The following is a 12,431-nucleotide window of genomic DNA, read 5'->3' on the forward strand; positions in this document are numbered from 1 at the left end:
GCTGTTCTTAATAAAAAGTGACATATGAATGGCACTGTATCAGTAATGAAGCAGACCTGTCACCATGCTACACAGCAAAAATCTGCCTTTCCCTTTGCTGCTTTGGAAGCCACTGTTTATCTGCTTATACTTAAAAAAAGTTACTAGTTGTGTTTATAATGTCCATGAACACACTGAGATTTAATTTGCATGCTAATGTAGCTTCACAGATGTAGAGCAGATCAGCTTACCTGCAAACATGCATTATTCAAGTCACACTAGTGCTGATGGAATGACAAGTAGCTTTAACCCCAACACTGGTTTGTAGAGCTGTTCAAGATCTGACCTCCCAGCCAATATCTCGCTTCCATCTTTCAGATTATATGTCACTATTTCCTACAATTTACAGCTTTTTATCCTTTCCTTTCCTTTCCTTTCCTTTCCTTTCCTTTCCTTTCCTTTCCTTTCCTTTCCTTTCCTTTCCTTTCCTTTCCTTTCCTTTCCTTTCCTTCCCTTCCCTTCCCTTCCCTTCCCTTCCCTTCCCTTCCCTTCCCTTCCCTTCCCTTCCCTTCCCTTCCCTTCCCTTCCCTTCCCTTCCCTTCCCTTCCCTTCTCTTCCCTTCCCTTCCCTTCCCTTCCCTTCCCTTCCCTTCCCTTCCCTTCCCTTCCCTTCCCTTCCCTTCCCTTCCCTTCCCTTCCCTTCCCTTCCCTTCCCTCTCTGCTGATTTCAGAAGCCCAGGATGCTGCTTAATTGCAGCACTTTTTAAGCATTTATGCTTAGCTTTACTCAATGCTTTTAAGAGTTGACTCTTGTTAACTAGACTTCTTAGTCTAGTTCCATATACTTACGAATTGATACAGTACCCGATTAACCTATTTGACCAGACTACTGTGTTTGATCATTATTTACTCTCTGTAAGATATTAGCAATATGTAACATAAATAACATGCACCAAACATCCAAATTAAAAACCTCTGTCCCTAGGCATTCTCTGGCATTCTGTATTGTTGATCATGACAAGAAAGCAAGAAAGAAATAAATCAGCCCATGAGGCTGCAGAGAACAGTGAGAAGGTTCCTGCTGCTACCTTGATTTCTATAATTTTCCTAGCTGTGAATGATTTCTGCCTTTCAGAGTCTACCATGTATTATCTCATTCTCTTTCATTAGAACCTGATGATTTTCATTTGTTTCAGTGGTATGAACCACAGATTTATGTAATCTTCTGGAGCACTGTTGAAAATCTGGAGTTGTTTCTGATGTCAAAATATCACCCTAAGTTGAGTAATTTCTTCTTTCTAGCTGGAGCTCAGCACATGCTGACTGCCTGTCTTATGATGAAAGAAGATATTTTCTGCACTGGTCTCCACATGCCTCACTTTTAAGAGAAGATTTGCTCCTGATATTGTTGACCTTCTTGACTTCATACTTTCTGACTCTTTTGCTTCTGTCTTACATTAGAACCTTTGTGCTTTGATCAAGAAGATTAAGAGAAACACTCTTTCTACTACAAGACTCTAAGTTAAATATACAGAAAATCCAATAGAGTACTCCATGTCCATCTACTTCTAGGATATTATTTTACTTGAGGGAAGCAAAGAACAGAAAAATTTCCAAACACAACAAGCAGAACAAAGACACAGGTCAGGGCACAGACTTACGGCAGTTTAGCATGAGACTACTGCTGAGGCAAGACAAACTTAGACACAGTTCAACTTGTATCACTGTGCTCAGTTTCAACAGCAGCTCTCAGTCTTTGCCTTGTGAAAAAGACGTAGATGTTTCTGAAACACTGAACATAAAGCACACGTGGAATTCTTCACTGTTTTGCTGAGGAAGCCATGCATGCAGTGAATTTCCAGCTTAACCACTTCAGTTGTTATTCTCTTCTTAGAGACACCAGAAAATTCCATCAGCTATGTGTATGAAACCTAACTCCCCAGGACCTGCCACTCATACCAACTTACACTTCTTCCACTTGAAACTTTAAAACCATGGGAAGAAAAACCAAAACCCATGACAAAAGTAATGATAAAAACAATTAATTGTTGTATGGAAGATCATAGTAAACTTTTGGTTAAGATGCTAGCTTGATGAAATCAAGATGTGTGCTTGCTGGTGTCTTACAATAAAAGCTTTTTGAAGCTCATGGTGCTGAAGTATATGGCTATCAGGGCCATTCATCCTTTCACACTGCTGTTTGTATCTGCTTTATATTTAAACTGGTTCACGTGAAAGTAGGATACTTAAGGTGCCACAGGAAAAAAAACCCAAAACAACAAGGAGAAGCCATCAGAGTTCAAGTGAAAAAGCAAGCGCTTTGGGGGATGAGGAACATAAACAGCCTTTTACTCTACTCAAATTTGCTGTGCTATTTTCCATCAAAGGAAGATGTATCAGAATGCGTTGAAGGCTTCCACCTTTGCTTTAGAAACAAAGGAAAATGAGAAATAAATAGAAGGAAGAAACATTAGAAAATCAACAGGAATGGCTGAAATTATTTTGTCCCACAACAGACTTCAGAAGAAGGAAAATGTACTGAAATTAAAAAAAGAGAAAAAAAGCAGTGAAGTAAAATAAGGAAAAAGCCAACACTTTAATATACTCCATTACTTATTCCATTATTATGTTCTCCTGTGACAATTTATTGATTGAGTTTCATGGATCATCAATAAAGTAACACTATATAAATCCCCAGAATCTTATTTCCTTCTGGTGTTAGTGCTAAATTGGCGCCAACATGTCATTCATGACAAAAGGGCAACCAGTTTCTTTGCTCATCTTGAATACCCAATTCAGGAACATCGAGATAAACAAACTAATAAATAATTAGTTTCAAGGTAACAGTATTTTCAAAGCAAATGGACAACTTCCGTTACCAAGAAGATAAAGCATTTGACAGCTCATAAGACAGCGAGGCATTCAACTTTCAAACAAGAAAAGGTGAGAGTTTATATTACACTGATGAACCACAAGCATACTGCTGGTTGTTTTTTTATTAACACTAATTAATGAGCTCATAATTAATACTGATCAGAAGTGGTGGTGGTGGTTTGTGGGTTTTTTTTTTTTTGTTGTTTTTTTTTCTTTTGCATTTGTTTTGTGTTTTTTTTGTTTTGTTTTGTTTTTGTCCACACATCTCACAGAAGAATTTCATGTGACAAACACTATGATACATACGGCAGAAACAAACAGCTGTGGCCACAAATATGTTTTGTTAACTGATGATTAATATATTCAGGAAGCAATCACACTATTCATTAGTAAAAGTTTACAAACATTAAAAAGTGCGTAACATTTGAAACCAACAACAACACAAAAATATATATAATATATATAATATATATATATAAAGAAAGTGACATCACCTCCCATTAAGAAAAGATCTTCTGACTTTGTGATTAGTGCTTATGTGATTGCCATGGTTTACTAGTCAGTCATTGTCTTTACTCACCTAAATCACACAGAGCTGTAACTGCCCCATCCTGCACTGTTCAGCCTCATGTATGGCCTTGTCTACTGGGGCTGACATGGGAAGGAAACCAATTAACACAGCTACTGCATAATATGTTACTCATTCATAGGTATTTTAAGTCATCTTAGTAGATGCAAAAGCTATCTCGGTATTTCAGTGAATGTTCAGTTTGGACTGCCATTTTGGAATAGCTGAAATGTGAAAAATCCAATACTTCGGGTGCTAGATTACAGCTCTCTCACTTCCATTTCCACAGCTTGGCCAAAGGGCTGCTGTAGCAGCTTTCAGTGCTTCGCTGTGCTCGGTGCATCATAAGCATGCTACTGGCTGTGTCAACTCAATGGCCTGATCAACTGAGGCAAAGCCAAGGCCTAAACAAAATAAAATATTCTCCCTGTCTGGATCCACCTCACGATCCACTACTTGGTCTATCCTGCAATCTGAAAATCACCCCGGATGGATAATTGGCAATAAGCTATGCCAGTTATTTTCCCATGCGTAAACAAGGCCCATCTTTAACAGCATGAACCAGACAAATCTCTAGCACCATGGAATTTGTTTGAATTTCAACCCATAAAAGGTTATAAATGTATTCTTAAAACTACCGTAACAATAAAATACTTAGACTAACATTTTAAAAAAATAGCTTGGAGAAAGATTAAGAAATTGGGAGTAAAATTAGAAAATGGGGAAGAATAACATCAAAGATTCACTTTGAGTCTCTGATATGCAACTAACTACAGGCAAGTGGCAAAAAATGTACCAAGGACACAAAACACGGCAAAGTATTCACATTAATGAATCGTTTTGAAGGCTCATCTAGTAGCAAATTAGAGTGTTTCTGAGTCATTTAGGTTTAGGCATAACCAATTTAGCAGTTGACGTTTTAAAACTATCATGTGCACATCACCACATTATGCAAAAAACCAGCCCTTTCAAAACGCGTGGTAGAAAAATTCACAGTAACAGAAATATTCTTCATAAGCAGTTGAGAAGGGGCAGTGTGGAGCATCTAAGTTGTACAATACAAAAACCATTGTAAGTAACAGAGCTGTAAAACAGATGCAAGTTCTAAAAACGGTGCTTTCTTTACAGTTCTTTTAATGGGTGAACACTTTGGCCAGAGAACTTTAAACTCTGAGGATCACACAAGACTTTGCTTAAGATACACAATTAGATCCTCTGATGTTTCAAAGGCCATTTGCTACAAGATAAACCTGTTCGTTCTACTTTCTAGAAGTGTTCCCACCAAGTAGTCATTACGAAGGGATCCATCTGATGACACTATCCCACAAAACATTACATGTTCAACCATTGCTAATGACAGAGGTAGAGAAAATTCTGTATTCTGTCACAGCTTGTACCCTCATTTTTAGCATTGCGTTGAGTGGGTTCCAGCAGTGAAGACACATGCACTTTCCTTTCCACCAGCTTGCTCATGGAAACAAATTTGTTCCAGCATGCTCTTGTAGTCTGAAAACATCCAGCAGCTGCTCCAGTCGGTCAAAGTCAGATGTCAGCTTTCTTGCTTTGCTGCCTCCCCTTGGGCCTCCCCGGTTTGCTCACTTGGATTTCGTTGTGCATCTCCTTCTCCTTCTGTAAGATACAACAAAAGGATGAGAGATCCACCTCAGACCAAAGAAATCATCCTTGCAGAACCCTAACTCTTCTTCCACCAATCACAAGAGCAAAGTAAAAAGAAAGTGAATGGAAAACATATCTTGCATTATGTATAACACCTTCAACTGCTAAAATAGCTAGACTCTGCATCTCAAAGAATACCTTCAGCAACAAATTCCTAGCTGCATATACCACTATCATTTCAAATGCACACCAAAGTGGTTATAAATGACAAAAGTTAAAAATAATTGTGCTTTTTTGAAAATGTATTTACTGTTGATTCTATCACAATATAAAATAAAAAACCTCATCACACCAATTCTGAACAGAGATTGATGAAAAGAGGTGCATCTTCAATAGATGCAGTAATTTGTTAAAGCTTTATTCATTCTTTGCATTCATTTTCAGTGCCATATCCCAAGGCTGACAGCCCAGCTGTCTCACTGTAAACCACAAAACCATCTGAAGAATAGAAAGCATCTTACAATGACACAGCAAGCAGACACCTCAAAGGCTGTCTAAAGAAAGCTAAGAGGTGCCTTGATAATGGTCTGTAAGTACCTATATGCAAAGCATTATGCTGCATCGTATCTTCTGCCTAATGATTAAAGACCTAAAACATACAGCCGATTAAAAGCTAAGTCCTAATAAGAAAGAAGCCCCTGATTGCTGGTTTAATTACGTAGAGAAATAATGTCAAGACCTAGGATGTACCCTGTGTCTTATAAGGATTCTGAATCATTTGTGTTAAACTAGCAGTAATTAAGAGAAGACGATTCTAAAGCCTAAGATGAAAAGAAGTTGAACTAGTTTTAAACCTATACCTTATTTTGTAGGCCTTCCCACTATTTAGAGTCTTCAGAATAAAGGCAGAATTCTCAAGGCAGATATTTATTGTTTCCCCATTTTAATCCACACTGTACATCTGTAGCTTTATTTCTGTGTATGGAGATACACACTGTAAATACCTTCTCTTTTCTACATAGAAGAAACAGCATAGTGGTAATGGAAAAAAATAAATCTTTGCACTGCAAATAACACTGCAAAGTGCTCAGTTTGATAGCTGTGTTTTGTGCATGCATTGTATTTCTGCTGGAAAATGCCTCCAAATTTTGATAATTGTGAAATTCAACCTGATGAGAAGTTGTATCGAAGACTGATTACCTTCAAAATGTTTCTTATTTGCTACAGGCAGAGTTAAAAGTAACAATTTGCTTTGCAAACCACCTTCTCAGAAAACGCTCCTTATTTCTCATGTTTATTTCCCACACCACAAAGGATTCCAATAGGATTGATCTACATGCTATCCCTTCCTACTCTACAGAAATCCTTTTTGCCTGAGTTGTCCAGGCACCTTCTACAAAGCTTTCAACATTTGTTCTAATACTATGCAAGAGCAGATGAGGCTAATCCATTTTTGTTTCCCTTTTTGCCTTTTTGCCACTATCCGTGCTGACAACTAAAAAGAACTGACAGAATTCTTAGTTAAAAAAAGGCAAAACTCGTGAGAAAAAACGTTTGCATTTATTTGCATTTAAGAGAAAAATCACCCTGGACATTTTGTTATCTAAACATTAAACGTATGCACAAAAATACTGAGAATGAGCATTAAGGTTCTAATATACTGCTTCTTCAATGAAGAAAAGCTCAGAAGTGAGCTCTCACAAACTCAATGAAAAACTCACAAGCCTCCGTCTATTTAATCTATAATATGCTTTTGTGGTAGTACAAACCTGTTCTTCTGCTGACAGACTCCCCTTACCAATACATTTATGGAAATAATTTTGCATCTAGGTTCTGAGAATTCAACAATTGCCTAAACACACTCTGGAGCTATTCCTTTTGTAACATGATTACTATAAGCTATTAAAAGAAATAGTTGCAATTTTTATATAGTGTTTTCATTCCAACAGGTAGCATTCAATAAAAGTGATACTTGAAGCCATGATACAGTAGGTGAGCTAGCAAAAGCTATTAGTTCTGCCAATATCCACTTTTTAATGCACTTTTCCTCTCAGAACACTACAGGCTCTTCAGTGTCTGTCAATGGTCACAGTGGTTACACCTTAAACATTTCTACCATGATCTAAATTCATTTTTAATGACAAACTTCTAGTCAGTCCTCCATTACAGCTCCATACTACTTTTACTTCTCTACTATCTTAATTTCTGTAGATAGTCACAACTCTTACAAGGAAGCCTCCTTCTCATTCCTTCACTGAAGTACACTCTTTGGTAGGTATGTTCTGGTAGATATGTTTTGATATGGTAGATATGTTCCGAATATGTTTTGGTAGATAAGAATATTAGAAAGTTGTTAACTTATTATGGACAAAGAACACTGCAACTGTAGTTTTGTAAGGATGGATACACAGTCACTACACATATCATACACGATTATGCAGTTGACTCTTGATTATCTGCAATTGGCTTGTCAGTGAGGGGATTAACCAGCACTCACTTCAGACATCAAGTCGGTTATGACAGAACATTTGTCATCATGGAAGAAGGCTTCACCATCTATTGCTGTTCTAAGCTCCTCCTGTTCTTTGCAGGAAGTGTATCTGCATGCTTTTCAAAATGGATGTAATAAATATGCTTGGGTAGCTTAATTTACCTATATTTGATAATAATTTTACTTCTTATTTTTCTTTCTTTATTTGCATCATCCTAGTTTAGCATTGCTCTAAGCTGTAGAAAGCAGTTCTGCTTGCATTTTTGCAAGATGCATATAGATGTAACAAGAGAAAAAAGAAAAAGACCCAAAACTTGGAGTATGTATTTGTATAACAACGTATTTTACTCCAAATAATTAACCTTCAAAGACATAAGATGTAACCCCTAAACATTTGCTTTTCTTTTAGCCCCAGTGTATGCTCCAAATCTACATCCTGCAAGCACCAGCATATTTTGAATTGAAACTGGGGATTCAAAATATATATTTTTTAATCTTTTCTTCAGTTTGGAAAGACAGGATAGGATAACACTGCAATGAAAATGCAACGTATTTTCCAATATTTTTGGTTTGGAGGTTTTTGTCCAGTGCCAAGGTATACTATTAATAAAAGTATATTTTCATTGCATCTAATTCAAACTGCATGCCCAAAGAAGTATGCTGCCATTTCTGTATATCTACCACCTAAGGTAATTTTATAAGCATCTCTATATACCCCTGAATTATGTATTAGCATTTAGGAGAATGGTTACTTAAACCATTTTCATCGCTACGGTGTTAACTGCATGTGCAAAATGCACACTGACGTATATTACAAGTACAAAGTCACGTTCTTTATATAGTTTACAAACGAACATAGTTCTGGCTTAGAAGCACTCCAACAGCTAACTGAAAAGCAGGAATCGTGCATATTCTCTAAATAAGCAGATCAAACAAAATCAGTGTAAATCTGAGACTGAAGAAACAAAGCAAGAAGGAAGGTTGGTACAATGCATTTCAAATTCAATGGTACAAATACCTGTCCAACATTTTAGACATATCCCCATGTTAGAATAAATGGGCCCCTACACACACTCTCATGTATTAAAACCTTTCCTTTTTTGACAGAAAACCAATAGCCCTGCGCAATCAGGAGTGCATGCATATAAAGCTACTATCGGCCCAAAGGTGGCAATGGCAGAAGCAATGACTCAGGATTAACTGAGTTTGTGAAAGTCAATGAACAACCTCTACAATTTCATACCGCCAGATATGGTTGTCCAGTGATGAAACTGTCTCTCAGAGCTCTTGCCCACCTCTGAGAAAAATATTTTCACAAAAGAGGAGAGTTGCTTGTCAACAGTTTGCTTTTTGCTGCATCTATTTTCTTCTGCTATTAAAACAAGCATAAATCTCCTTTCCTGAAACCCGAAAAGGCCTCTAGGATTTATTCACTAGTTTCCACCCAAGTGATAAGAAAATAAATATAAGCCATGTCACTGTTTTTATTTAACGTAAAGCACTTCACTGTACGCTGTCCCTCCTTTCACTCAGTTGAAGGTGCACAACCAGCTAAAACTTTGGATAACGTTAGCAGTGGAGTTAGGTTTAGGACTGCATTAGTGCTAATCACCTTAAAAGAAGGAGAAAGCACCATCAGAAAGGGGAAGAGATGACTCATCTGGAAGCAAAAATTCAAACAATCACTATTTCTCTGTCTTCTGGTATCTGAAAACAAAACTAACCTTTACAAACTTTTAAGCAGGCATATGGTCTCTCCTTCCAGCTTCAGACTGAAGAGATTCCTTTAAAAGCATACTATTAATAAGCTGGGTCTTAATAAATACTTCCTTATCTTCTTTCTTATACTTCATCTTCTATAAAATTTATCTTCAACGACCCAGTATTCACTGCAGAAAGTTCTTTCTTATTTCAGTAACAATTATTTGCCTTTTATGAAATCTGTGTTTTTATTGCAGGCAACATCTGCTTATCCTAGTTTCAAGAAATAAGAATCTTTCTAAGGGACATTTTTTCTCATGAAGTTTTAATTAAGATATTAGAAGACCAAAATGCACTCACCTGCTTTATTTATATCCAGCTCTGATAGCTTTAAGGCTAGTTCACTAGAGTTCCCACCTGGAGAGGACACAAGTATGTCGTGTAGTGCATTTCTTCTACCTGTTCTTCCTGAAGCAATGAAGTCTGCATATGTAGATTCCACATCAGTCATTGCTAACAAATATCCACATAGCAGTACCTGGGTGAGAAAAAACAGCAATACTTAGAAAACCAATAGAACAGATGATGTTACAGAAGCAGAGAAGAAGAACTCTTACTATGGGCTCTTACTGAGCAGAGGATTGGATGTGTAGCAAAAGGAGATACCTCAACCTTTAAATCTGAAGAAATTAAAGCAGAAACATAAGGAAATGCAAAAAACAAGAACAAAAAAAAACCCCAACAAAAACAAAAAAACATGCGAGGTGTGGATTTTATGCGATTTGTATTCAATGGCATTTTATACAACTTCATTTATCATACTTCACAAAGTGCTACTGACTACTTTCTAAAAGCAATGACCTCAGCAACATAATTTCTTTATAGAGCTGTCTTTGCTTTTAATATTAGCTGGGAAGTAGGAGGAAGGTAGGGGGTGGAACAAAGTTCTTTTCTGCACAAAAAGCAGAGCACAAGGATTAAGAAAGTACGAACTGATAACAGTATGTGCTCGTGCACAGGCACTGATATGTTTTGTGCATTTTCTTTTCCTCTAGTATGGTTAATTTTGGCTTTGTATATAGACCCCTTCAAATTCTTTTTGGTGCTGTAGCTACACCAAAGTGAATGCATTACCAAAAAGTCACCGAAGTGAGTGGAGATAAGCTAATAGAGTACAAGAAGAGCTGAACTATAAAGCACAGCTTAAAAAGCTATGCTCTGCAAGCTAGATATATCTCAGAATTCTTTTCCAGTGGAAGTTGTTTTTCATGTTATTATGGAATATGTGATAATATGCCTCAGTGTAAAGTTTGCCAATAGGGGAAACTTGTATTTCAACCTCAGTAAGAGAAAGATTTTCATCTTTGCTAGACTATCTGCCACAGTTTTAACCTGATGGGTTAAAACTTTCCTTTGCTGATGCCACTTTTACTGTAGTTCCATTTGTACTAAGGCTTTATGCAAAAAGCCAGATGAACAGGCTTTACATGTAATTTCTCTACATTTTATGTCTGGATGTAGGAGGATGATCAGGGAAGCTTTCTGATGGTGCAGTACTCTGAAGAAAAGCAGCACTGGGGAACCACTACACAGCAGCAGCACCCCCAAAGCTATATGCTTCCTTCAGTTCTCAGCTGCACTTCTTGGGCTTTACATACTGTGAAAAGAGAACGTGGCCAGAAGAGGTAGGTTTAGCTGTGTGCAAATGCTTTTAAGCAGTTCCTACTATATACAATTGCTGGATGCTGAGGAAGCCACTACTAAGAGCAGCAAACGATTCGAGAGATAAAACTCTTTAAGTAAAAAGAAAAAAAAAACCACAACAAAACACCTTCATTTCATATAACCTCTTTATTTAAATAGCTATGTAATACAACAGCCAACTCATTCCTACACTTAGATCTGAATTATCTACATAAATTCTGGCCATTCATCTTCACCCCAGTCCTTATCTCCACAACTTCATCAGCTGTATGAGGGGCTGTAAGTAAGTTGCCTGAGAAGCTAAAAGAGGGTTCTAAACCATATTTTATCCAGACTAAATATAACTGTATCAAGTATCACTGCAAGACTGACGTATTTGAAAAAGTTCAGGGCTATCAAGCTTTGGTGTCTCATATCAAATGCTGGATGGCTGACATAGTAATTTTACTCCTATGAACAACCAGTATGAAACAGGAAACTGCTTTAGAAAAAAAATAAAATTAAAAACCCCAAGTTAAAACCTAACAACAAACACCCAGAGAATGGAAGGGGTCAGCACTGTCTGAAAGCCTGTCCGACAGACATAAATGGTGCTGTGCCTCACAATTAGCTAATACAGCTATACTAACAATAATGCCTTCATGAGCACACGTACACATGTACGCTGCACTTCCTGTGCAGTGCTCCCTTCTTGAAGTACCCCAAGAGTACTGAAATAAATGAGAAATCTTCCAGTTGTTCTTTCCTCAAGGTGCAGCCGTTTCAGTACCAAATATCTCAGCAATGGGGTAACGGAGCATATAAAATGCGTAAGTGAAAAGAAACAGTGAGGACCTGTTAACTGATAAATATCCAGCAAGATCAGAATACAAAATGTCTGAAATGAAACTTTCTGGATCTAAGTAATATATGTACAACTTGGATTTTGTCACTAGTGTAGTGTCAGTCCGAAGTCATCATAGGTATCACTCTGGCCAAGCTATTGATTTCACTTAGTGTGGGGGAAGAGAAAATGGAACCAAACCAACCAATCAAAACCACCACAGAAGAATATTCTTTTACTACTTCGGAAGCTGCAAATCAGTGCGTCGGGAATAGAATAAGCAGAGAAGTCCATGACCGAGATGGAACAAGCTGTCTCTAAGTCCAGCAAAACAAGGTCTGCTCTACTCCATGTACAACTCCCTGGACTGCACAAAGTTTGCACTCCACAGATTACACTTTTGTGAGATGATCATCTTCATGAGACACTTCACAAAACACATAACATGGAGGGAATTCTCAGGCTTACTAACTTAATTTTAGCTAGGAAACAAGCTATAAAGCCATACAAAAATGTACTTGTGGAGAATTTTTAAGGCTCATTTTCTATGGGCTCAATATGGCATTACTAGCAACATTCAGAACAGGAAAAGAATGTTACCAAACATACATTTATTAACACTTCCAAGTTTTCCTGTCTGCATCTTCTTTTAAATGACAAACACCGTTCTGTTAT

At 37.3% G+C, this 12,431-nt stretch overlaps 1 protein-coding gene across 3 annotated transcripts in view; it reads right to left on the bottom strand.

Annotated features, from left to right (window-relative positions):
- Positions 1-958: 958 nt before the first annotated feature.
- PKIA (cAMP-dependent protein kinase inhibitor alpha) overlaps positions 959-12,431 on the bottom strand; it is a 38,937-nt gene continuing 27,464 nt past the window's right edge. For all 3 annotated transcript variants that reach the window (XM_072329987.1, XM_072329986.1, XM_072329988.1), the window contains exons 2-3: positions 9,590-9,767; positions 959-5,049 (exon numbers count right to left, since the gene is read on the bottom strand). In XM_072329987.1, coding sequence (XP_072186088.1) covers positions 4,970-5,049; positions 9,590-9,740 — 231 coding nt within the window. In that variant the 5' untranslated portion in view covers positions 9,741-9,767 and the 3' untranslated portion in view covers positions 959-4,969. The remainder of the gene's footprint in view (positions 5,050-9,589; positions 9,768-12,431) is intronic.

Source organism: Excalfactoria chinensis, chromosome 2 (genome assembly GCF_039878825.1).
Source record: "Excalfactoria chinensis isolate bCotChi1 chromosome 2, bCotChi1.hap2, whole genome shotgun sequence".
Taxonomy (NCBI): domain Eukaryota; kingdom Metazoa; phylum Chordata; class Aves; order Galliformes; family Phasianidae; genus Excalfactoria; species Excalfactoria chinensis.